General features: G+C 43.0%; 1 protein-coding gene across 3 annotated transcripts in view; it reads left to right on the top strand.

The window, feature by feature from the left end:
• Positions 1–18,619, top strand: part of trappc9 (trafficking protein particle complex subunit 9) — a 215,968-nt gene that overhangs the window by 147,136 nt on the left and 50,213 nt on the right. For all 3 annotated transcript variants that reach the window (XM_053481018.1, XM_053481001.1, XM_053481010.1), the window contains 2 exons: positions 361–514; positions 4,869–4,959. In XM_053481018.1, coding sequence (XP_053336993.1) covers positions 361–514; positions 4,869–4,959 — 245 coding nt within the window. The remainder of the gene's footprint in view (positions 1–360; positions 515–4,868; positions 4,960–18,619) is intronic.

Below are 18,619 nucleotides of genomic sequence, written 5' to 3'. Positions count from 1 at the left end.
AACTTTGTGTGCTTCACTAATTCAGTTAAGAGCCCAGTGATAAAACAAATCAGAAATCAGAGGAGGATGAATCAGAGGGCACCTGTTTGACCTCCGGATGCGTTCGCGCGTAGAGCGCAAGAATAAAGCACATGATGAAGGCATGGTGCCGAAGACTTGATCAATTAATCAATCAAGCAATCAATCAATTCCGAAAATATTAATAGATAAGTTTTAAACCAGGACCCTAAATTTAAGTGCAATTTTCCTTGGCTGGATTTTAACCGTAATCCTAGGGAAGGAGTGCTAGGTGGAGGGTACATCCTCCTTATATAAATACACACCATTTAATTGAAGTTATGCACGTGTTTCTGCACGCAGGATGGCCATACAGGTGGATAAGTTTGACTTCGAGAGCCTGCCGATGCCGTCCCAGGATGCCGTGCAGCAGAGCAGCGTGTACGAGCGCGAGGAGGAGAAGCAGCAGGTCCAAGGAGGACACATCAACGACGCGCTGCAGCTGCGCTGGACCATTATATCCTTCACAAACACGACTTCCGTTCGGTTACGACTCTGTTACTACTCATCTCTATTTATGTAGTTATCCGTACAAAATATCTCCCACAGCCATCACACACACACACACACACACTGCTAAACCTCTAAACTCTTAAACACCAGATATCGAAATGTTTATTCAAATGTTTTGCTTATAATTTTTATAAATTCTGTCTAAATTCTGCTTAATGCTTAGTCCCGGGTTCGGTTCCCGCGTCAGGTTTGTGTGCATGGAGGTTGCATGTTCTCCCTGTGCTTGGTGGGTTTCCTTCGGGTTCTTCGGGTTCCCACCACAGTCTAAAGACATGCAGGTTAGAGTAATGGGCGTTCCCAAATTGCCCGTAGTGTGTGAATGTTGAATGTGGTCCTACCGCAGTCGTACCAATGGGACTAAATACACTGGCCTTTACGGTCCCTAGTTGGACTACACAGGTTCCTACAGTAGATGGATGGATGGACTGAAATGAAGGTTGTAAATTCCTTAATTTTTCTTAACCAATAGCTGAACATTAATCAACCAATAACAGGTAAGTCAGTGATAATTAACAACCTGATAACCAGTTTGACTTAAACAGCTCCAGCAGCACATTTTCCCAAAATTCCACCTCCCGAAATGTTCAACCAGGTCTCCCAAGCACGGTGGAATTCAATTACAATACTCCAGGATTCAAAAATGGCCCTGAAAGGTGAAACTGTGCTGCTGTTTCTGTTCACCAGTCACTCCGTGGACAGGAAGGGGGGTTTGTGGAGTGGACACTGCATTTGGACACTGCACACAATGTCTCTGTAGGACCTACTGTTCCTCTGATATCAGTGGAAGAACACAGACGTGCTGTTGGCTTCAAGGTTAAAGCTGGTTACGTTCTCTGTGCCTGTGAGTTCCCAAGCCACGCGCCCTCCAGTCCCACACTCCGTGCTAACACGGGCAGTACACTCAAGGACTCATGTCTTTATAACTCTATGTGCTGGATGCACCATTGCGCCCCCTACTTCAACAGTTATAACTATTGAACTTCATGTCTTACTGAGTTGTGCAGAGATTATTACTTTGCATTGGTGTGTATATACAGTACAGTATATATCTATAATCACCTCGGTTCAAGACATGTAACTTACAGTTTGGGTTGTGTGTGTGTGTGTGTGTGTGTGTGTGTGTGTGTGTGATGTATATATTCTCTGAGGGTGAACATCAGACATCTGGCTTTAGCATCTGCTGCTGTGCTGAGCCTCCATTTACAGACATATGGGTGTGTGTGTGTGAGAGAGAGAGAGAGAGAGAGAGTGTGTGGGTGTGTGTGTGTGTGTGAGAGAGAGAGTGTATCATAGATCATAATGATGGAGCGAGGCATCTCCACCGAAGTGCAGACAGACCCCTTATACCTGCGGAGTGACCTTTGAACTTTACTCTTGTCAGCTCGGCGCCCTCTTTGTTCTGACAGTGCATGTATGTGCACACACACACGCACACACACGCACACACACACACAGAGGTATATTTTCCTCCTTTCTATATTTAAAGCTTCTCTCTCTTTTTCTTCCTTTATTGCTTCCTTTCATCCTTTTCCTTCCCTCTATCTATTCCTCCTCTCTTCCTGTATAACTTTTTCTCATTGCTTCTCTCTCTCTCTCTCCCTTTCATCTTTTTCTTTCTATCTGTCTCTTTATCGCTTTTCATTTTCTCTCTTCCATCATCTTGCTTTTTCTCGTTTTTTCTACATTCCTTTGTTCTTTGTTCTTTCTTTTTTATTGATTTTCCTTTCTTTCGTTTTATAATTTCTCTATCATCTTTTTGATGTGGCCTCTCTAATGCTTTCTCTCCCTCTCTCGCTCGCTCTCTCTCACTTTTGCTATATTGCTATTTTCCACACCTTTTTCGTTTTTTTTTTTTTTTCTCTTTCTTCCAGCATTTATTTCATTCTTCATTGGATTTCTTATGTTCTTCATTTTTTCTTCCTTGTTTTTTTTATCTACTTTTTCCTTTTTTTCAGATTTAAATTACATAATTTACCGTTTCCAATTTCCCTCTCTCTCTCTCTCTCTCTCTCTCTCTCTCTCTCTCAGTGAGTGATGGATTAGCCTGGTGTTAATAACAGCTCAGTTATCAGTGTTAGGGCGATGAGTGTGTGATGGATGTGCTGCTGTTTATGCAGATGTGTGTTTCAGGCTATTATTATTATTATTATTATTATTATTGTTATTGTCATTATTATACACTGTCACACTGGGAGGAATCCGAGCCCAGTGAAACTTTTCACAGCAGTGTGATGTAAGAGAAGAGAGCCTCGGAGATCAAAGCCGTGTTCCGTCTGAGAACCTAGAAGACGCTTTGAAGTTTTTTTCTCCACCGCCCAGCACGGCAAGCGCAGGAGGCATCATCTTCAGGAAATACATCAGTGTCTTAACCGAGTAAGGGCTAACCTAGCAAGTAAAGCTAACGTAGCGAGTGAAAGCTAATGTGGAGCGAAAGCTGTGTAATATATACATGGACTGTGAGAGTTCAGCTCAGGGCGGTGGAATAACATCCTGTGGAGAGAAAAAAAAAAATCCGTCCTCTTCATATTTTACTGTTTTATTTGTGCTTAAGGACGGCGTTTATCGGCTGCTCTCGGGTTCGGGAGTTCGTGTGTGTGAGCTGTGTGGCAGCGTGTGGGCAGAGAGGCACTTACAAAATAATAAACTGCTAAATGGAGTGCACAGGGAGCAACTGAAAGAGAGAGAGAGAGAGGGGTGGAAATGGGTGAGTAACGGAGATGTGAAAGTGATAGAGAGAAAGCATGAGCGGTGTGATGGACGAAGAGTGTGAGCAGTAAATAAGAGAAAGATAAGGAAGGAGCTGGAAGATAATGAGCAAGAGGGAAGGACAAACAGTGTGAAGGAAGGAAGGTAGTGACGAAGGAGAGAATATGGACAGAAGGACAGAGATGGAGAAAGAATGAAAGAAAGGAGAGAAAAGGCAAAAAAAAGGAAAGAAGATGAAAGTGGAGAAAGATTACGAGACAGAAGGAAAGAGAGACAGAGGGAGAAATGTAATGAAGAAAAGAGAAAGTTGAATTATTGATGGACTGTTAGAATAAAAATTACAGACTGCTGACCATGAAGAGAAGGAAAGACAATCAGACAGACAGGAAGGAGATGCAACTGAATTTTAAAACAATGTTCATCTGAGAGGAATAGCAGGCTTATTAATGTTACACTCTCAAAAACTAATTTTACACAATAATTTCCAGCCATGAAAGCATAGCTGCAAAGATATAATATATAATAACAGTAAGATAGAAGCAGGTCCTGTATTGTGGTGATGAATCTGGTAAAAAAACAAAAAAATGGACAACCGGTTCTTGTTAGTGGAATGTAGTACAGGGGCAGTGAGTGTTTGGCATGATGGATCCTGATAGAAACTTGTGGCTTTGGAATAAATGAAGCCAGATGTTGACCTGGGAGGACCTTGGCAGACAGCTGAAACTAAGACCTATCCACCGTCCAATCTCCGTGTTGGTGGCTGGTATAGAATGCTCCAAGAATGCCTTCTTTTGTGCTCAGTGCTCATGTGGGTTGAGGGCACCTTTGGAGCTTTGAAGAGGTTAAAGAAGCTGTTAATAAATCTCCTTTTTGCTCACTCGAAAAGTTGAGCTTGAATGTTGAGTCCCTCAACATCATGACCGTACCATTTGGCATCATCAGTCTGGACATGGACAAGAACTGGTCCAAGCAAAGTTCCCCGGGACATGTCTCACGTCAGGCACTTCCATCATGATCGGACGCCCTGGTATCACACTCTTCCCCTTTGTTTGGTGATAAAATCAGAAATCCAAGGCACTTGCTGAGAGTTACAGCGGTGATAAACAAGCAGCGATCTGCACTTAATCCTGCTGGTTTGAATCGAAACCAATACAATGGGAATAAATCAAATCAAACTGAAATGAATCAAATCATGACAGGAGCTGAAATCCCTGATCGGCTTCACGCTGTTCCCTCAGTCAGCGATCTGCCGTGTCCTGCCGCTCTCGGCCTGAATAGACTTTATGATGAGAGCACACTCTCCAGGAGAGCTGCTTTCTGTGTGTGTGTGTGTGTGTGTGTGTGTGTGTGTTTTGTTATGGACTTGGACTCTTTTCTGAGTGGATTAAGGTGTTTAGGACAGATGGCCTTGCCTTGTGTTTGTTTGCTATTCCCTGAATGACAATTCTCTCTCTCTCTCTCTCTCTCTCTCTTTCTCTCTCTCTCTTTCTCTCTCTCTCTCTCTCTCTCTTGCTCGCTCCCTTTGGCTGTGTTGGAGTTACTTAGTGTTTCAGGTGTTTGTGTAATGGTGTGTTCCTTAACCGCGTGTGTACCCGTCTCTAAAGAGGCAGGGTGAAGCGAGCGTGGAGGGCGTCCTCACCAAACTTGTCCTGGAGCACCTACAGCTTGCACCACTACAGTGGGGTGAGTAATGTCTACACCGCTACACCGGACTACTGACTACAACACCGCTACACAACACTACTGACTACAACACCGCTCCACCACACTACTGAATACACCACCGCTACACCACACTACTGAATACACCACCGCTACACCACACTACTGAATACACCACCGCTACACCACACTACTGAATACACCACCGCTACACCACACTACTGACTACAACACCGCTACACCAGACTACTGAATACAACACCGCTACACCACACTACTGAATACACCACCGCTACACCACACTACTGACTACAACACCGCTACACCACACTACTGACTACAACACCGCTACACCAGACTACTGAATACAACACCGCTACACAACACTACTGAATACAACACCGCTACACCACACTACTGAATACACCACCGATACACCTCACTACTGAATATACACCACCGATACACCTCACTACTGAATACACCACCGCTACACCACACTACTGAATACACCACCGCTACACCACACTACTGAATACAACACCGCTACACCACACTACTGAATACACCACCGCTACACCACACTACTGAATACACCACCGCTACACCACACTACTGAATACACCACCGCTACACCACACTACTGAATACACCACCGCTACACCACACTACTGAATACAACACCGCTACACAACACTACTGACTACAACACCGCTACACTAGACTACTGAATACAACACCGCTACACCACACTACTGAATACACCACCGCTACACCACACTACTGACTACAACACCGCTACACCAGACTACTGACTACAACACCGCTACACCAGACTACTGAATACAACACCGCTACACAACACTACTGAATACAACACCGCTACACCACACTACTGAATACACCACCGATACACCTCACTACTGAATATACACCACTGATACACCACACTACTGAATACACCACCGATACACCTCACTACTGAATACACCACCGATACACCTCACTACTGTGAATACACCACCGATACACCACACTACTGAATACACCACCGATACACCACACTACTGAATACACCACCGATACACCTCACTACTGAATACACCACTGATACACCTCACTACTGAATACACCACCGATACACCTCACTACTGAATACACCACCGATACACCTCACTACTGTGAATACACCACCGATACACCACACTACTGAATACACCACCGATACACCTCACTACTAACTACACCACCGATACACCACCGCTACACCAGACTACTGAATACAACACCGCTACACAACACTACTGAATACAACACCGCTACACCACACTACTGAATACACCACCGATACACCTCACTACTGAATATACACCACCGATACACCACACTACTGAATACACCACCGATACACCTCACTACTGAATACACCACCGATACACCTCACTACTGTGAATACACCACCGATACACCACACTACTGAATACACCACCGATACACCACACTACTGAATACACCACCGATACACCTCACTACTGAATACACCACTGATACACCTCACTACTGAATACACCACCGATACACCTCACTACTGAATACACCACCGATACACCTCACTACTGTGAATACACCACCGATACACCACACTACTGAATACACCACCGATACACCTCACTACTAACTACACCACCGATACACCACCGATACACCTCACTACTGAATACACCACCGATACACCACACTACTGAATACAACACTGCTACACCTCACTACTGACTACAACACCGCTACACCAGACTACTGACTACAACACCGCTACACCAGACTACTGAATACAACACCGCTACACAACACTACTGAATACAACACCGCTACACAACACTACTAAATACAACACCGATACACCTCACTACTGAATACACCACCGATACACCTCACTACTGAATACACCACCGATACACCTCACTAATGAATACACCACCGATACACCTCACTACTGAATACACCACCGATACACCTCACTACTGAATACACCACCGATACACCTCACTACTGAATACACCACTGATACACCTCACTACTGAATACACCACCGATACACCACACTACTGAATACAACCCCAATACACCACACTACTGAATACACCACCGATACACCTCACTACTAACTACACCACCGATACACCACACTACTAAATACACCACCGATACACCTCACTACTGAATACACCACCGATACACCACACTACTGAATACAACACCGCTACACCTCACTACTGACTACAACACCTCTACACCAGACTACTGACTACAACACCGCTACACAACACTACTGACTACAACACCGCTACACAACACTACTGAATACACCACCGCTACACAACACTACTGAATACAACACCGCTACACAACACTACTGAATACAACACCACTACACAACTTTACTGAATACACCACCGATACACCTCACTACTGAATACACCACCGATACACCTCACTACTGACTTACAGTATAGTTCACTTCATAATACATCCATCCATTTCAACAACTTAAAACATGGCACTTTTCATTTTTCTCATGGACTATCTGATCATTTTGATTCATACACGTTTCACATTTCATACAAATCTCCATAATTTTTTTTTCCATAAACTATTGTTTGTGTAAAGCTGCTTTGCACCAGTGACAATTGTTAAAAGCGCTATACAAATTAAATTTTATAAAAAAAAAAATTATTTAACTTTAGGTGGCAGATCACCCAGTTTACCCAATACAAGTAAAGTAAAATACATAATACTGTACACAAATGCACATAATATTTGGTTGGATATTCCTTGTTTCCAATAACTGCATTGCACCAGTGACCCACTGACATCATCAATCTTTTCCAGGCTTGTAGCCCACTTTTTTTTTTTTGAGGTTCCTCTCTTCAGTCTTCTCTTCAGGAGGTGAATTATGTTAATGTTCTTCATCAGGTTAAACCCTTCCACTTTTCTCCCCTAAGACCATTGTTGTGTTGGCAGTACAGTATGTTTTAGGTCATTATCTTTCTACCTGATTTCATGCTGTATTTCTCTTCATAAACAGACAAATGAAGTGCTCCTGTAGATTTCTGAATTCATTTTGCGGCTCCCCTCATGCGTTCCACCATAAATAAAGATCAGTGCGCCTGTTCTAGAAGTAGCCATTCAAGCCCAAGCCATGACACTACCTCCAGCATGAATGACCAGTTGGCTCATAGCGTAGGTGTTGGATTATGAGCAGATCCTTTCTTTTTTTACACATTGACCTCTACTGCCTTCCTGTTGGCTCTGCTTCCCATTTCTTTTTCCTTCTTGTTTCTATTTTGCTTTCTCGACAGAAAAGTTCTCCACTTTGAAAAGTGAAACAATCCGAAAACAAACTTGCATAAATCCTACAGATAGGGCCCCCCTAGGGAGGGTTCTGGTATAGGATGGTACACTAAATTACTTATTTATTTATTCTCAGCCTTTATCAAAATGTATGGCCTGAAGGTGCCTTGCCTGTCCTGATCTTAACCATGTACCGATGCAGATCTAGCATCAGATCTATTTCTGGAACTAAATATGCAAAATCTAGACACCTCCATTTCTATAAGCATTAATCATCATTCCTTCAGGCTCAGCCAATTGCATATACTTATATAAACTGTTTAACTGAAGGCAGTTTAGCTGAGAAAGGGACAAGTTTTCCTGGATTTTGTGAGATTTATCATCGTACTTACCTTCTCTGATCTGATTAATCGATAATGCTGTTTAGAAAGCCAACAACGTCCTGACAAACACAATGTTTAAAGAGAATGTCAGCAAGATTTTCCTTAAAACTACCTTCGAAGAACATCCGAATGGCTCAGAACTACCTAATCTCTTCATGGCTGCCGTTAATCCACATCTTTATTTGGGTTCTATTTTATATTTACTAAAAACTCCATGCTACACTCCATCTCCATTCATACACCCTACCTCTCCACACAATACAGATGGACACCAGGTGGCCCAAGGACATATTTCCCTGATGCTAACTGATCACCTCCTGGCTTGCATTGATTTTTTTTTTAACAATGTTAGTTTTTCTGCATTTCTGTAAGGTCTCAGCAGGGGGTTCTCTAATCAGCGCACTGCTGCTGAACGTAATTTCATTGCTTTTTAGCATTTGGGGGAGAACGCACATAATTAACATTAATAGGAATTAAGAGCATACTGATGGCTTTGTCTTGTCGCTCTTCACAATAGGAGCTTTACTTCTTAAAAGCAGCGCATTATCATGCCATAGGAACCGAGGTTACAAAACATGCTTTTAACGTGCCCTTCTTGCCGCGTTTGTCAGAAATAATTCGTCTCTGTCCCATTGTCTTGAGAAAAGGATTACAGTCAGCTTGATGTGTGATATTCATGATGATGAGTTTTATAATCGTTCCACTCTTTTGACGCTGTGATATACCTGTACTACCTGCACTGTATAAGCGTTCAAAAACATGGTTTGATAAAATATCGTTCCGGTGTTTATTTAGGGACTGAGATGTAAATTATAGCATTAATTAGTGCTGATGTGATCATTTAGCAAGCTTCAGAAATCACTCCTGGTGCACTTCAACATACAGAATGTTTTATTTTTAATTTCTTTCGATATTTAGATTTTACGCGTCACATTTGAGCGTAATTGCTATTCGTGTCCAAAAATTTGCTATACATGTCATGTTCAAACTCCTCATTTCGTCTTCTTTCCTTCGTCATCGGGAATTCTCTTGGCATTAGTGACAAAATCCAACCCGACTCTTTGGAAGCCCAGCTCCACTCCGATGTCACCCTCAAGAAGTGGTTCTTGCTCTGGAAAACCACACATGTACAGTATGTCAATATTATCGGACACTAGCGCACGTTTGTTTGCTCAGCATGTCTTCGTTTAGTGCCACGCTAATGAGTTTTGCAGCCTCTGCTTTGTAAGTCCTCCATGTAAAGTGCAACCAGGCATGCTTCCGTGTCCACGATGAGCTCCCAGTCATGACTCGGCATTTTAGGAGATCGTTGGGCGATACCAAATGCAAAGGCAAATCGTAGGCCAGGTTGGAATACGGTAATATGAATATATTGTTGAGGGATGCACAAGAATAAGGCAGGGTGGATTATTGAGACTAGTAGCATGCTTGTGGCTGATGAGGGTGGAGTATAGAAATGGGTTGGTGGGCGAGGTGACCGGAGAGCCTTAAAATGCCATGGCTATGGAAAAGGGTTGGTTTCGTCAAGGTTGAGTGAGCAGGATATTATGTTTTCAAGCGGCATAGAATGTATAGCAGCGCCTGTGCTTACGGCATGCTGGAATTACAATACTTACGAGGGTTGACTTAAAATTATAATCGGAATGTCATAATAAAAAGGCTTCAGTGTGTGATTTAGCCAAAAACTGTTCGGGTACTGTTAATATGTAAATATATGAATACATGTTGCACGTGACTAATCCACGATGAAGCTCGATCACTGGTCGCATCTTCATCCTGCGGCGTCCTGCATTGTCACACGCTGAGTTAGTCTTCATACCCCTATTGCTATTGTTTTTCAAGATGTTGCTTACTGCTCTTGCTAATTACAGGAGATAAACGATGGGCCATTTTGGAGACGCTAGCCTCTTTCATCATCATCCTAAAGGAGGATGAATAGGTGAGGAGAGAGAGACAGGGATGCTAGAAAAGCTAAGAAGACTGAGAGCTTTCCCCATCTCCGAAATAATGCTGATGAGCTTTAATTGTGTGAGATGAGTGACAGCAGCAGATGAACCCAGCTGGTGTCGCTCAAATTGAATTTCGAAACCATTAGTCTTGGGTCTTAGAACGAGTCCTGAAGACGATCAACCCCTCCACAGGTCTTTAAAGCGGCAGCGGGGTGTGTATCTTGAGGCAGAGGTGACTGCTCCGCTGCTGAAACACAATATATTTTTGTGACAAAGGAACCTTGTGAATGGTCTCATTTTAAGTAACTCTGCATGAATATTTAAAAGCGGCGAGTGAAAATGACTTATAGGAGAATTACCTGACACTGTGTGCAGGTTATTTTATAATGTAAACCTCATTTGTCAACTTCATTTTCAGTGAAAAGAGGCTGGGAGAACATGAGGTGGAGACAGAGTGATAATGAGAGAAAGAAAAGAGGTAGAGGGATGGATGAAGGGAATGGTCTCCTTCCATATCATGCTGGCTGTTTGAACCAGGGACAAGAAATCTGCAATTGCTTCATTTATGCACCCAAATATCCTATCAAATTTTCTCTGATATACTGTCAGCTTGGCTTATGCTGAACAGCTGGACAGCTGTGGCGAACGCGGTTAGATTTGGAAAACAACCTGTGTTCATGTAAGAGATTCGAGTCACGCCGTCATCCCATAAGCTCACGGCACACATAACATATACAGGAGATCTAATCCAATACCATTGTTCCAGTCTGGTATCGGTCATGTGATGATACTTACTTACACACTTGACAGATGGGAGTGTGCAAACTGCTTCCTAGACACAGTCCTGGCTGTAGAATGGCAAATCAATGTTTCTATTTGCCACCCATCCTTTGGGAGAGTCTTCAGCCCCTGGAACAATAGTGACTCTTACTATCCATCAGAATGCCTTCACCCAGACCAGTCATGGGCATATGTGAGGACATGAAAAAGAGCCCAGATAGCACTTTCATCCAAGTGTGTCACACTGTCCCTTAAAGCATCTTGAGCAGCAGCTCTATATAAAGAGAAAGGCTTCACAGGATGTACCTCAACACTCCTTGGTCACTTGGTCCTTGGATCTGGCAAATACTCTGAGCAAAAACTCACCATACTGGGTGAAAATGCGATGAACTCACAAAATGCCAGGCTTTCCCTAAAGGTTAGATGAATTCTGTTTGGGAACCCTTGAGCTGTCATTTTGTGGGGTATCATGAATCCTCTTGAATTTCTTCAGCGCTGACATGGTACAGTGGCTTAGTGGTTAACGCTGTCACCTTGAACTTCCAGTGTTGGGGCTTTGAATCTCACCTTCGATATATGTGTGTGGATTTTTCATGTTCCCTTGATGCTTTGTGGGTTTTTTAGGTACTCGGATCTCCTCCCAGAGTCCCTCCCACAAGGACATGCAGTATTTACGTACTGATTGAGATTTCCAGATTTTCCAGAGTGTATGACTGTGTTGCCACCCCATCCTGTGTGTCCCAATATTGTGCAAGTTCTCAGGGAAAGGCTTTAGTTACACTAAACAGCATAATCAGACGATGGATGAAGATATGCAATTCTTGGGCACTAACCAAATGTTCTCTATGCTCCAATGATTTTTTTGATTTCTATACACTCCATCAAACGTAACCATTTTTCCATCAGTGTATTTCTAAACAATGAACTAACCAGAGAATCAGTTTCACTCTGGTGTGTACTCGAGTTAATAGTTTTATATCAAGGAGCTCTTATGTCCTCTGCAGATGCATCTCCTTCTCTTTATTTGAATAAACAAGGACTTGATGAACAGCACTCATTCCCTGCAATTGGTTCAGGCTCTGATTTTGAAATCTACATCCATCGTACCCATCTGCACAGCTCGTCCTGATTAGATTAGGTGACTGTTTGGAAGAATTTCAAATGTTTCGGCAAGCGTCCTGAAAAATAGAGAGACAACTATGATGACTTCACCAGTTAAATCAACAGGCTGCCTCTGAGGACACACTGCAAGTGAACTCCGCTCACCCTGATGGACGGAAAGATAAATGTTTGGTCATGAGAGATGAAGGGATAGGGAGGGGGAGGAGAAAGGTCGCAGAATGGCCACAAAGCACATCCCTTTTTTCGATGTTTTGATAGTGCTGTCCATATGAAAGGTGCTGTTTTGTGCTGTATTGATGCTAGTGCAGACAGATTGCACAGTCAAGTGCATGGACAGAACATTTAGTGGCTGCAAATGAACAGCACATTGAGTCCTTAATATTGCTGCTTCCCTGTTTCCACCCTGTTTCCATTTGGTTTTTTACCCAGTTTTCAGTTCCTACCCTTTTCCTACCCTGGTATGACCCTGTTTCAACAATGTTCTGATCACGTTTTTACCCTGTTAGTACCCTGTTCTGACTCTATTCTTATACATTTCTGGTCCTGGTCCTCCCTGTTCCTTACCTATTCTGACCCTGTACCTACCCTTTCCTTACCCTGCCCTGTTTCTAGCCTAATCTGGCCATATTTTTATTCTGTTCCTAAACCTTTATGCCCCTATTTCATAATCTGTTCTTATTACATTCCTATTCTGTTCTTACTCTGTTTCTATTTTCTTCTTACCAGGTTTCAAATCTGTTCCTACCCTGTTCTGACCCTGTCCTAATCCTATTCCGACTCTGTTTTGACCCCATCCTCACCCGTTTCCTACCCTGTTCTGACCATGTTCCTACCTTATTCTAACCCTGTTCTGACCATGTTCCTACCCTGTTCTGACCATGTTCCTACCTTATTCTAACCCTGTTCTGACCATGTTCCTACCCTGTTCTGATCCTGTTCCTACCCTATTTTTACCCTGTCCTAACCTCATTCTGACTTTGTTCAGACCAACATGAAAAAAACATCCATTTGCTTTGGGTAGAATTTTCTTTTCTGGTCATTTTAATTTAAGTATAACTGTCAGTATAGAGTCTGCTTATAGTTATAGTTATATGAACAAAGTAGTGAAACACTAGACCTTTGTGGGCTTCAGAATCTCAGACGTAACTTAGTGTTGTTTGTGTCTGGATAAATCTGAATTAAATATCAACTGTTTTAAAATGATTGATTCTGAGCAGCATGTATTGATTGTATGCTTTTCAGTGCCATAATGCCCATAAGGGACATCCTTAACCACTCTTTGCTTGAGGGGAAACTAGTCCCTGCAGTCGGCTAATGAGAAAGTCGCTCTGGGCAAGCGTGTCAACTCAGACGTTATGCAAATATAATGTGCTGTAATGTGAGTTGTACTGAATTTGATACAAGAGAGCAAAGGACTGGAGGTTTAGCCTTTTAGAGCTGTCCTACTCTTGCATCATGATGGGACCAGTGGAAGAGTTGGTGTAGTTTGGTGTAGGCACAGACTCCACCAATCCATCCCTGCCTGGTGTGTCTATCGGGAGATTCTTTATCCTTATGTGCTTTTATTTCTGTCTAGATCACCAACAGGTGCGTGTTCACGTCATGCTGAACTTATCACACGAAGTAATCACACGTTTCTGACTTTTGAAAAACATTTACGTTGTTATTAAACTCACCAGGGATCAGTTGAGAAGTTGCATTTGTGTGTTGCTAGAACTTCAAGTTGATAAAAAAGGTTCGAGGAGAATCTACAGAATGGTGTTATTGAAACACAGAAACTGATATGAACTGAAGAATCGCTGCAGAAAATAAGTACTAGCTGTCTGATGTAGAACCCTACACAAACCTCACCTAGGTGCTCACTAAGTTTTTGGCATCTGAACTCAGCATGTTGCATCTAGGATCGATTCCAAAATGATCCATCTTAAGGTTCTAACTGCGAAATTAGAGCATTTTGTTAGGTTACGTCATGATGTGGAGTCCCATATCCGCTGTTTTGTTGTGGGATATCTGGTGCATTCTCCTAAAGGTAAGGAATTATATCATCCAGCTTGGTTGCAGAAGCTGGGATTCTGTCAACACCGCTCACCTGAAGAGAACTCGGAGATATTTTTAGAACGTGATGTGGGCTGGTTGTCGCCGTGCAGTGATAAAATACTGCCCACATACTTCATCTCTCTCACTCTCGTTCTCTCTGTCTGCAGAGCTCTCCCAATACGGCACTGTATTGCACAAATCAGGGAGGTGTCAGGAGATGTCCGTCATCCTGACTGATGGCTGGAGTGGGCGGAGCTCAGCGACGTGGCTCGGGCTGAATTATCGGCTTGTTTTTCAGAGTTGTCACCCGGGTGCTGTCCATCACGTCGCAGCGCGTACGTCTGGAGCCTCCCTGTCTACCCCGGCTCTGATTTACAGCAGGGCGCGATTAATATGGACAGAGTAGCGAGGGAAAGCAGAAGATAGAAAGAGAGAGAGAGAGAGAGAGAGAGAGAGAGAGTGTGTTTATTTGGTTTTATTATTTATAAAAATGCAGCAAGTTTGTAGGCCTGCCTGTCCATATCATCTGCTGAATTATAACTAAATCTGCAAAGGTAGATGTTGAGTAGAAAGTGACAAGCTTATGAGAACCTGTCACTCTGGCTGATGCAAAGAATGAAAGAAACGAAGAGTGACAGAAGGAGAACAGAGAAGTTCAGCTACAGCAAAATGAAAAATAAAGTAACAATAAAGAAGGACAGGATAAAAAAGCTTGTTTCATGAAAGCACTTATCGGGAAACGTTCGGAAGAACTTTATATTCAGAGTCGGCCCCCGAGCGTCACAAGCACCTTATACCTGGATTGCATTCTGATAAGATTCTGGAGATAATCTCACCAGGATATTGTAGAGCTGCTGATGTAATCAATCTCAAGAAGCTTCAGAATGTAACACACTCCGTACTCTTTACTTTTCCCTCCAGTTCCATCCATCACCGAGTTCTCTTTTGGGGCTTGTTTCTCTGAATGTGTTGTCTCATCAGTGTTGCCTCTTACCAAGCCAGGAAATGGAAGCACACCCTCCTAAAGAGCAATTGTGTGGTCCTCATGACTACTATATAGAAAGAGGTAACTTCAAAAGACAATAAAACAAAACAGAAGTACTGTGGATTTGACAAAAAGAAAAGACTTTGGCTCTGAACACTGTTATTGCTATCCCTTTTTGTTTGCTTACACAACAGAAACAGGAAATGTGGCACCATTGCAAGGCATTGTCGTTTTTCTTATTCAGCCAGTCATCGTGAAACCGTTAAGCACATTTCAGAAATTACATTGCAGAACAAGCTACCATCTTGGATATCACTCTAATGCTCGAGATGCGCAAAACATCCTGAGTTAAATGAGGTCCGAGACTCCCATCGGACATACTCATCCACTTCTTCAGCACAAATTCCATTTACCGCTTTTTACTTTCTTAGTTCTTTAGTTTCCTCTTACTTCCACATTCATCTCATTCCTCTCAACAGAGGTCTTATAGACAAGACCTCCTCAGGCTGTCACTATCCGGGCTCAGGGAACTAGGTGGGGTACACCCTGGACGAGGTGACAATCCATAGGGGGCCAGGGCATACAAGCACAAACTCTCTCACACAATTTGGGCAATTCATTTCAAGCATCATCCCCATGTCTATACCCCAAGCACAAAACCCTAGGCCGAAATCAAACCTTCGAACCTGGAGTTGCAAGACCAATAGACGGATAGGGTGCTAACCACTAGTCCATTGTGCCGCCCTTCTAGTTCAAATTATCACACTAATTCTCCACTCACTTGTACCTATGAGATGCATGAAATCATAATGTGTGCCCTGGACATAATAAATCGCAGCTGGAAAAGCGTAGAACTGTACATTACACAGAAGAGGCTTTTACATTAGGGACCCTGGACAAGGTTAGCTTTCACCTTAGGTTCGAATCATGCCCAAGGGCATCTTTCTGTCCCCAAGAATAGTGAAATACAGTGTGTTCACACTACTCAAACGTAACAGACTGTGGCGTGACTTGAACCGGAGCTCGTGTACCTAGTGTAAAAGCCTCCTAATGTTGTCTCCTTTGAAATCTGCACGTTGGTGAGAATGCGGAACTTTCAAGTAGATGCACTTTTCTTCTGTGCTTATTAGGAGCTTGCAAGCCAACTACTGCCAACTAGTGGATCGAAGTATATAGAGTTGCAAGTGTATTCGGATGTGAAACAATATTACTCGCATGAAAACCATGCAGTGGGAGGGGGGGGGTGTAGGCAGGTCAACTTAAACTCCGCCCCTTTGTGTGCATAACTCTCCAAAAATGTCTGAAATTTGCAGCAGGTAATTCCTCACTAAGCTCCAAAGCTAATCCTAAATGTTGTTGAGGTCAGGTCTAGGTATGAGGTGGGTCAGCTCATCAACCCCCACTTACGGAGTTGTGTATTTTACAAAACTTTCACTACTAATGTGTTACTTCCAACAGTCTAAGAAAAAACCCACCTTGTAATTATAATAGCATATCTTACAGTTGAGTCTCCCTCGCTCAAGGGACTTTCACACGATCTCTAACATGCGCGCACACACACACACACACACACACAGCCTCCTCGTCCTCCTACTCCCAATTTACCTAATTAAACCGAGCAGTGAGATAAGTGGTCAAAGATGGAACAGATGAGGAAGCTCATCTCCCTAAGTGACATGACGTGAACATGGAGGAGGAGCTAACGCCAAGACCGCCCCTACATCTGGGCCTCATCCAACGCAATCATTACGTTTTGTTAATTCATTAGTTTGGACCGTTATTGATTTATTGATTAATCAATATTTGTTTGTTTGTGACTGAGCATACAGGATCAAAGAAAAGATCAAAAAAAAAAAAAAGCCGGTTATACCGGTGGTTCTATTTTAATGCATTAGTTCTTCTCTTTCTGTATGAAGCACACACACATGCACGCACCGAGTTGTAACGCTGCTGTATTTATAGCCGTGTGTGTTTTTGGATGCAGGGAAAATATTTGACTTGCAGATTTATTTGTGGTGCTTGATAGGTGGTAGGTGTCTCCTAGTGGACACACAAACACACACACAGATAGCGAGCAACTCCTTCTTACATTTAGCTGCTTCTTTCTGTCTCTCACTGTTTAGTGATGCGCAGAACTTTTCCCAGAAGTGTGTCACTGTCCATTCTTAGCCTTTTCTTCGTCTGTGTGTGTGTGTGTGTGAGAGAGAGAGAGAGAGTCCTTTGTGTGAGCGGATAATACCTGTTGGCACAGCAGGAACAGTAAGGCTCCAGCGGAGATAATACACCTTTACACCTATTGCTCTGGTCATAGCCTACTTCATAAGATGATCTACATCGTGTGAGAGTTTGTGTGTGTGAGATAGTTTGTGTGAGTGTGTGTAAGAGAGAAAGAGAAAGAGAGAGCATTAGATTCCATGCTCATCTTCTTCAGTAATACACCTTGTCTCACAGCTTGTCTCTGTGCTGAAGAGAGAACGTTTCGGCCATTAATGTTGTCTATTTGGGTAATGTGTGTGTGTGTGTGTGTGTGTGTGTGTGTGCAGACTATTGATTTGTGATGACTGCTGGAAAATGTCTCAGAATACAAACAGCATCATCAGAGCAGCTCATTAACACAGCATCATTAAAAGTCCATTAGAGAATGTTCTGCAGCATTCTCACACTTTCTCTCATTTTCCTCTCCCACCCTCATCGCTGCCTCTGTGTGTCACCAGATCCAGATTTGTTACGGAGCTGCGTTCCTCTGCCGGGGTGGGATTTGGTACAGAGCTGAGTTTCGGCAGTGTGCTGAGATTTGGCACGGAGACGAGTTCTGTAGTGGGACTGAGTTGTGTGGAACAGTTTGGGCCTGTGTGTTTCTTCGCGATAGATAATTACAGAGATCATTACCACAGGGACGAGTCCTCCTATTAACTCCACGCAAAGCTGATAACACACAGACAAAGAATTCCATGGAGTTCTTTGAATTGTTAATAGTTCAAGCTTTCTGTCATTTATGGTTTCGTTCTAGATTTCGGTTTCGACGGTTTCTTATTACAGATCCTTTCTTAGGTTTACCCTTTAGAGCCTGTTAT

This window comes from Clarias gariepinus, chromosome 2, assembly GCF_024256425.1.
Source record: "Clarias gariepinus isolate MV-2021 ecotype Netherlands chromosome 2, CGAR_prim_01v2, whole genome shotgun sequence".
Taxonomy (NCBI): domain Eukaryota; kingdom Metazoa; phylum Chordata; class Actinopteri; order Siluriformes; family Clariidae; genus Clarias; species Clarias gariepinus.
This window is presented reverse-complemented; position numbering and strand designations above follow the sequence as displayed.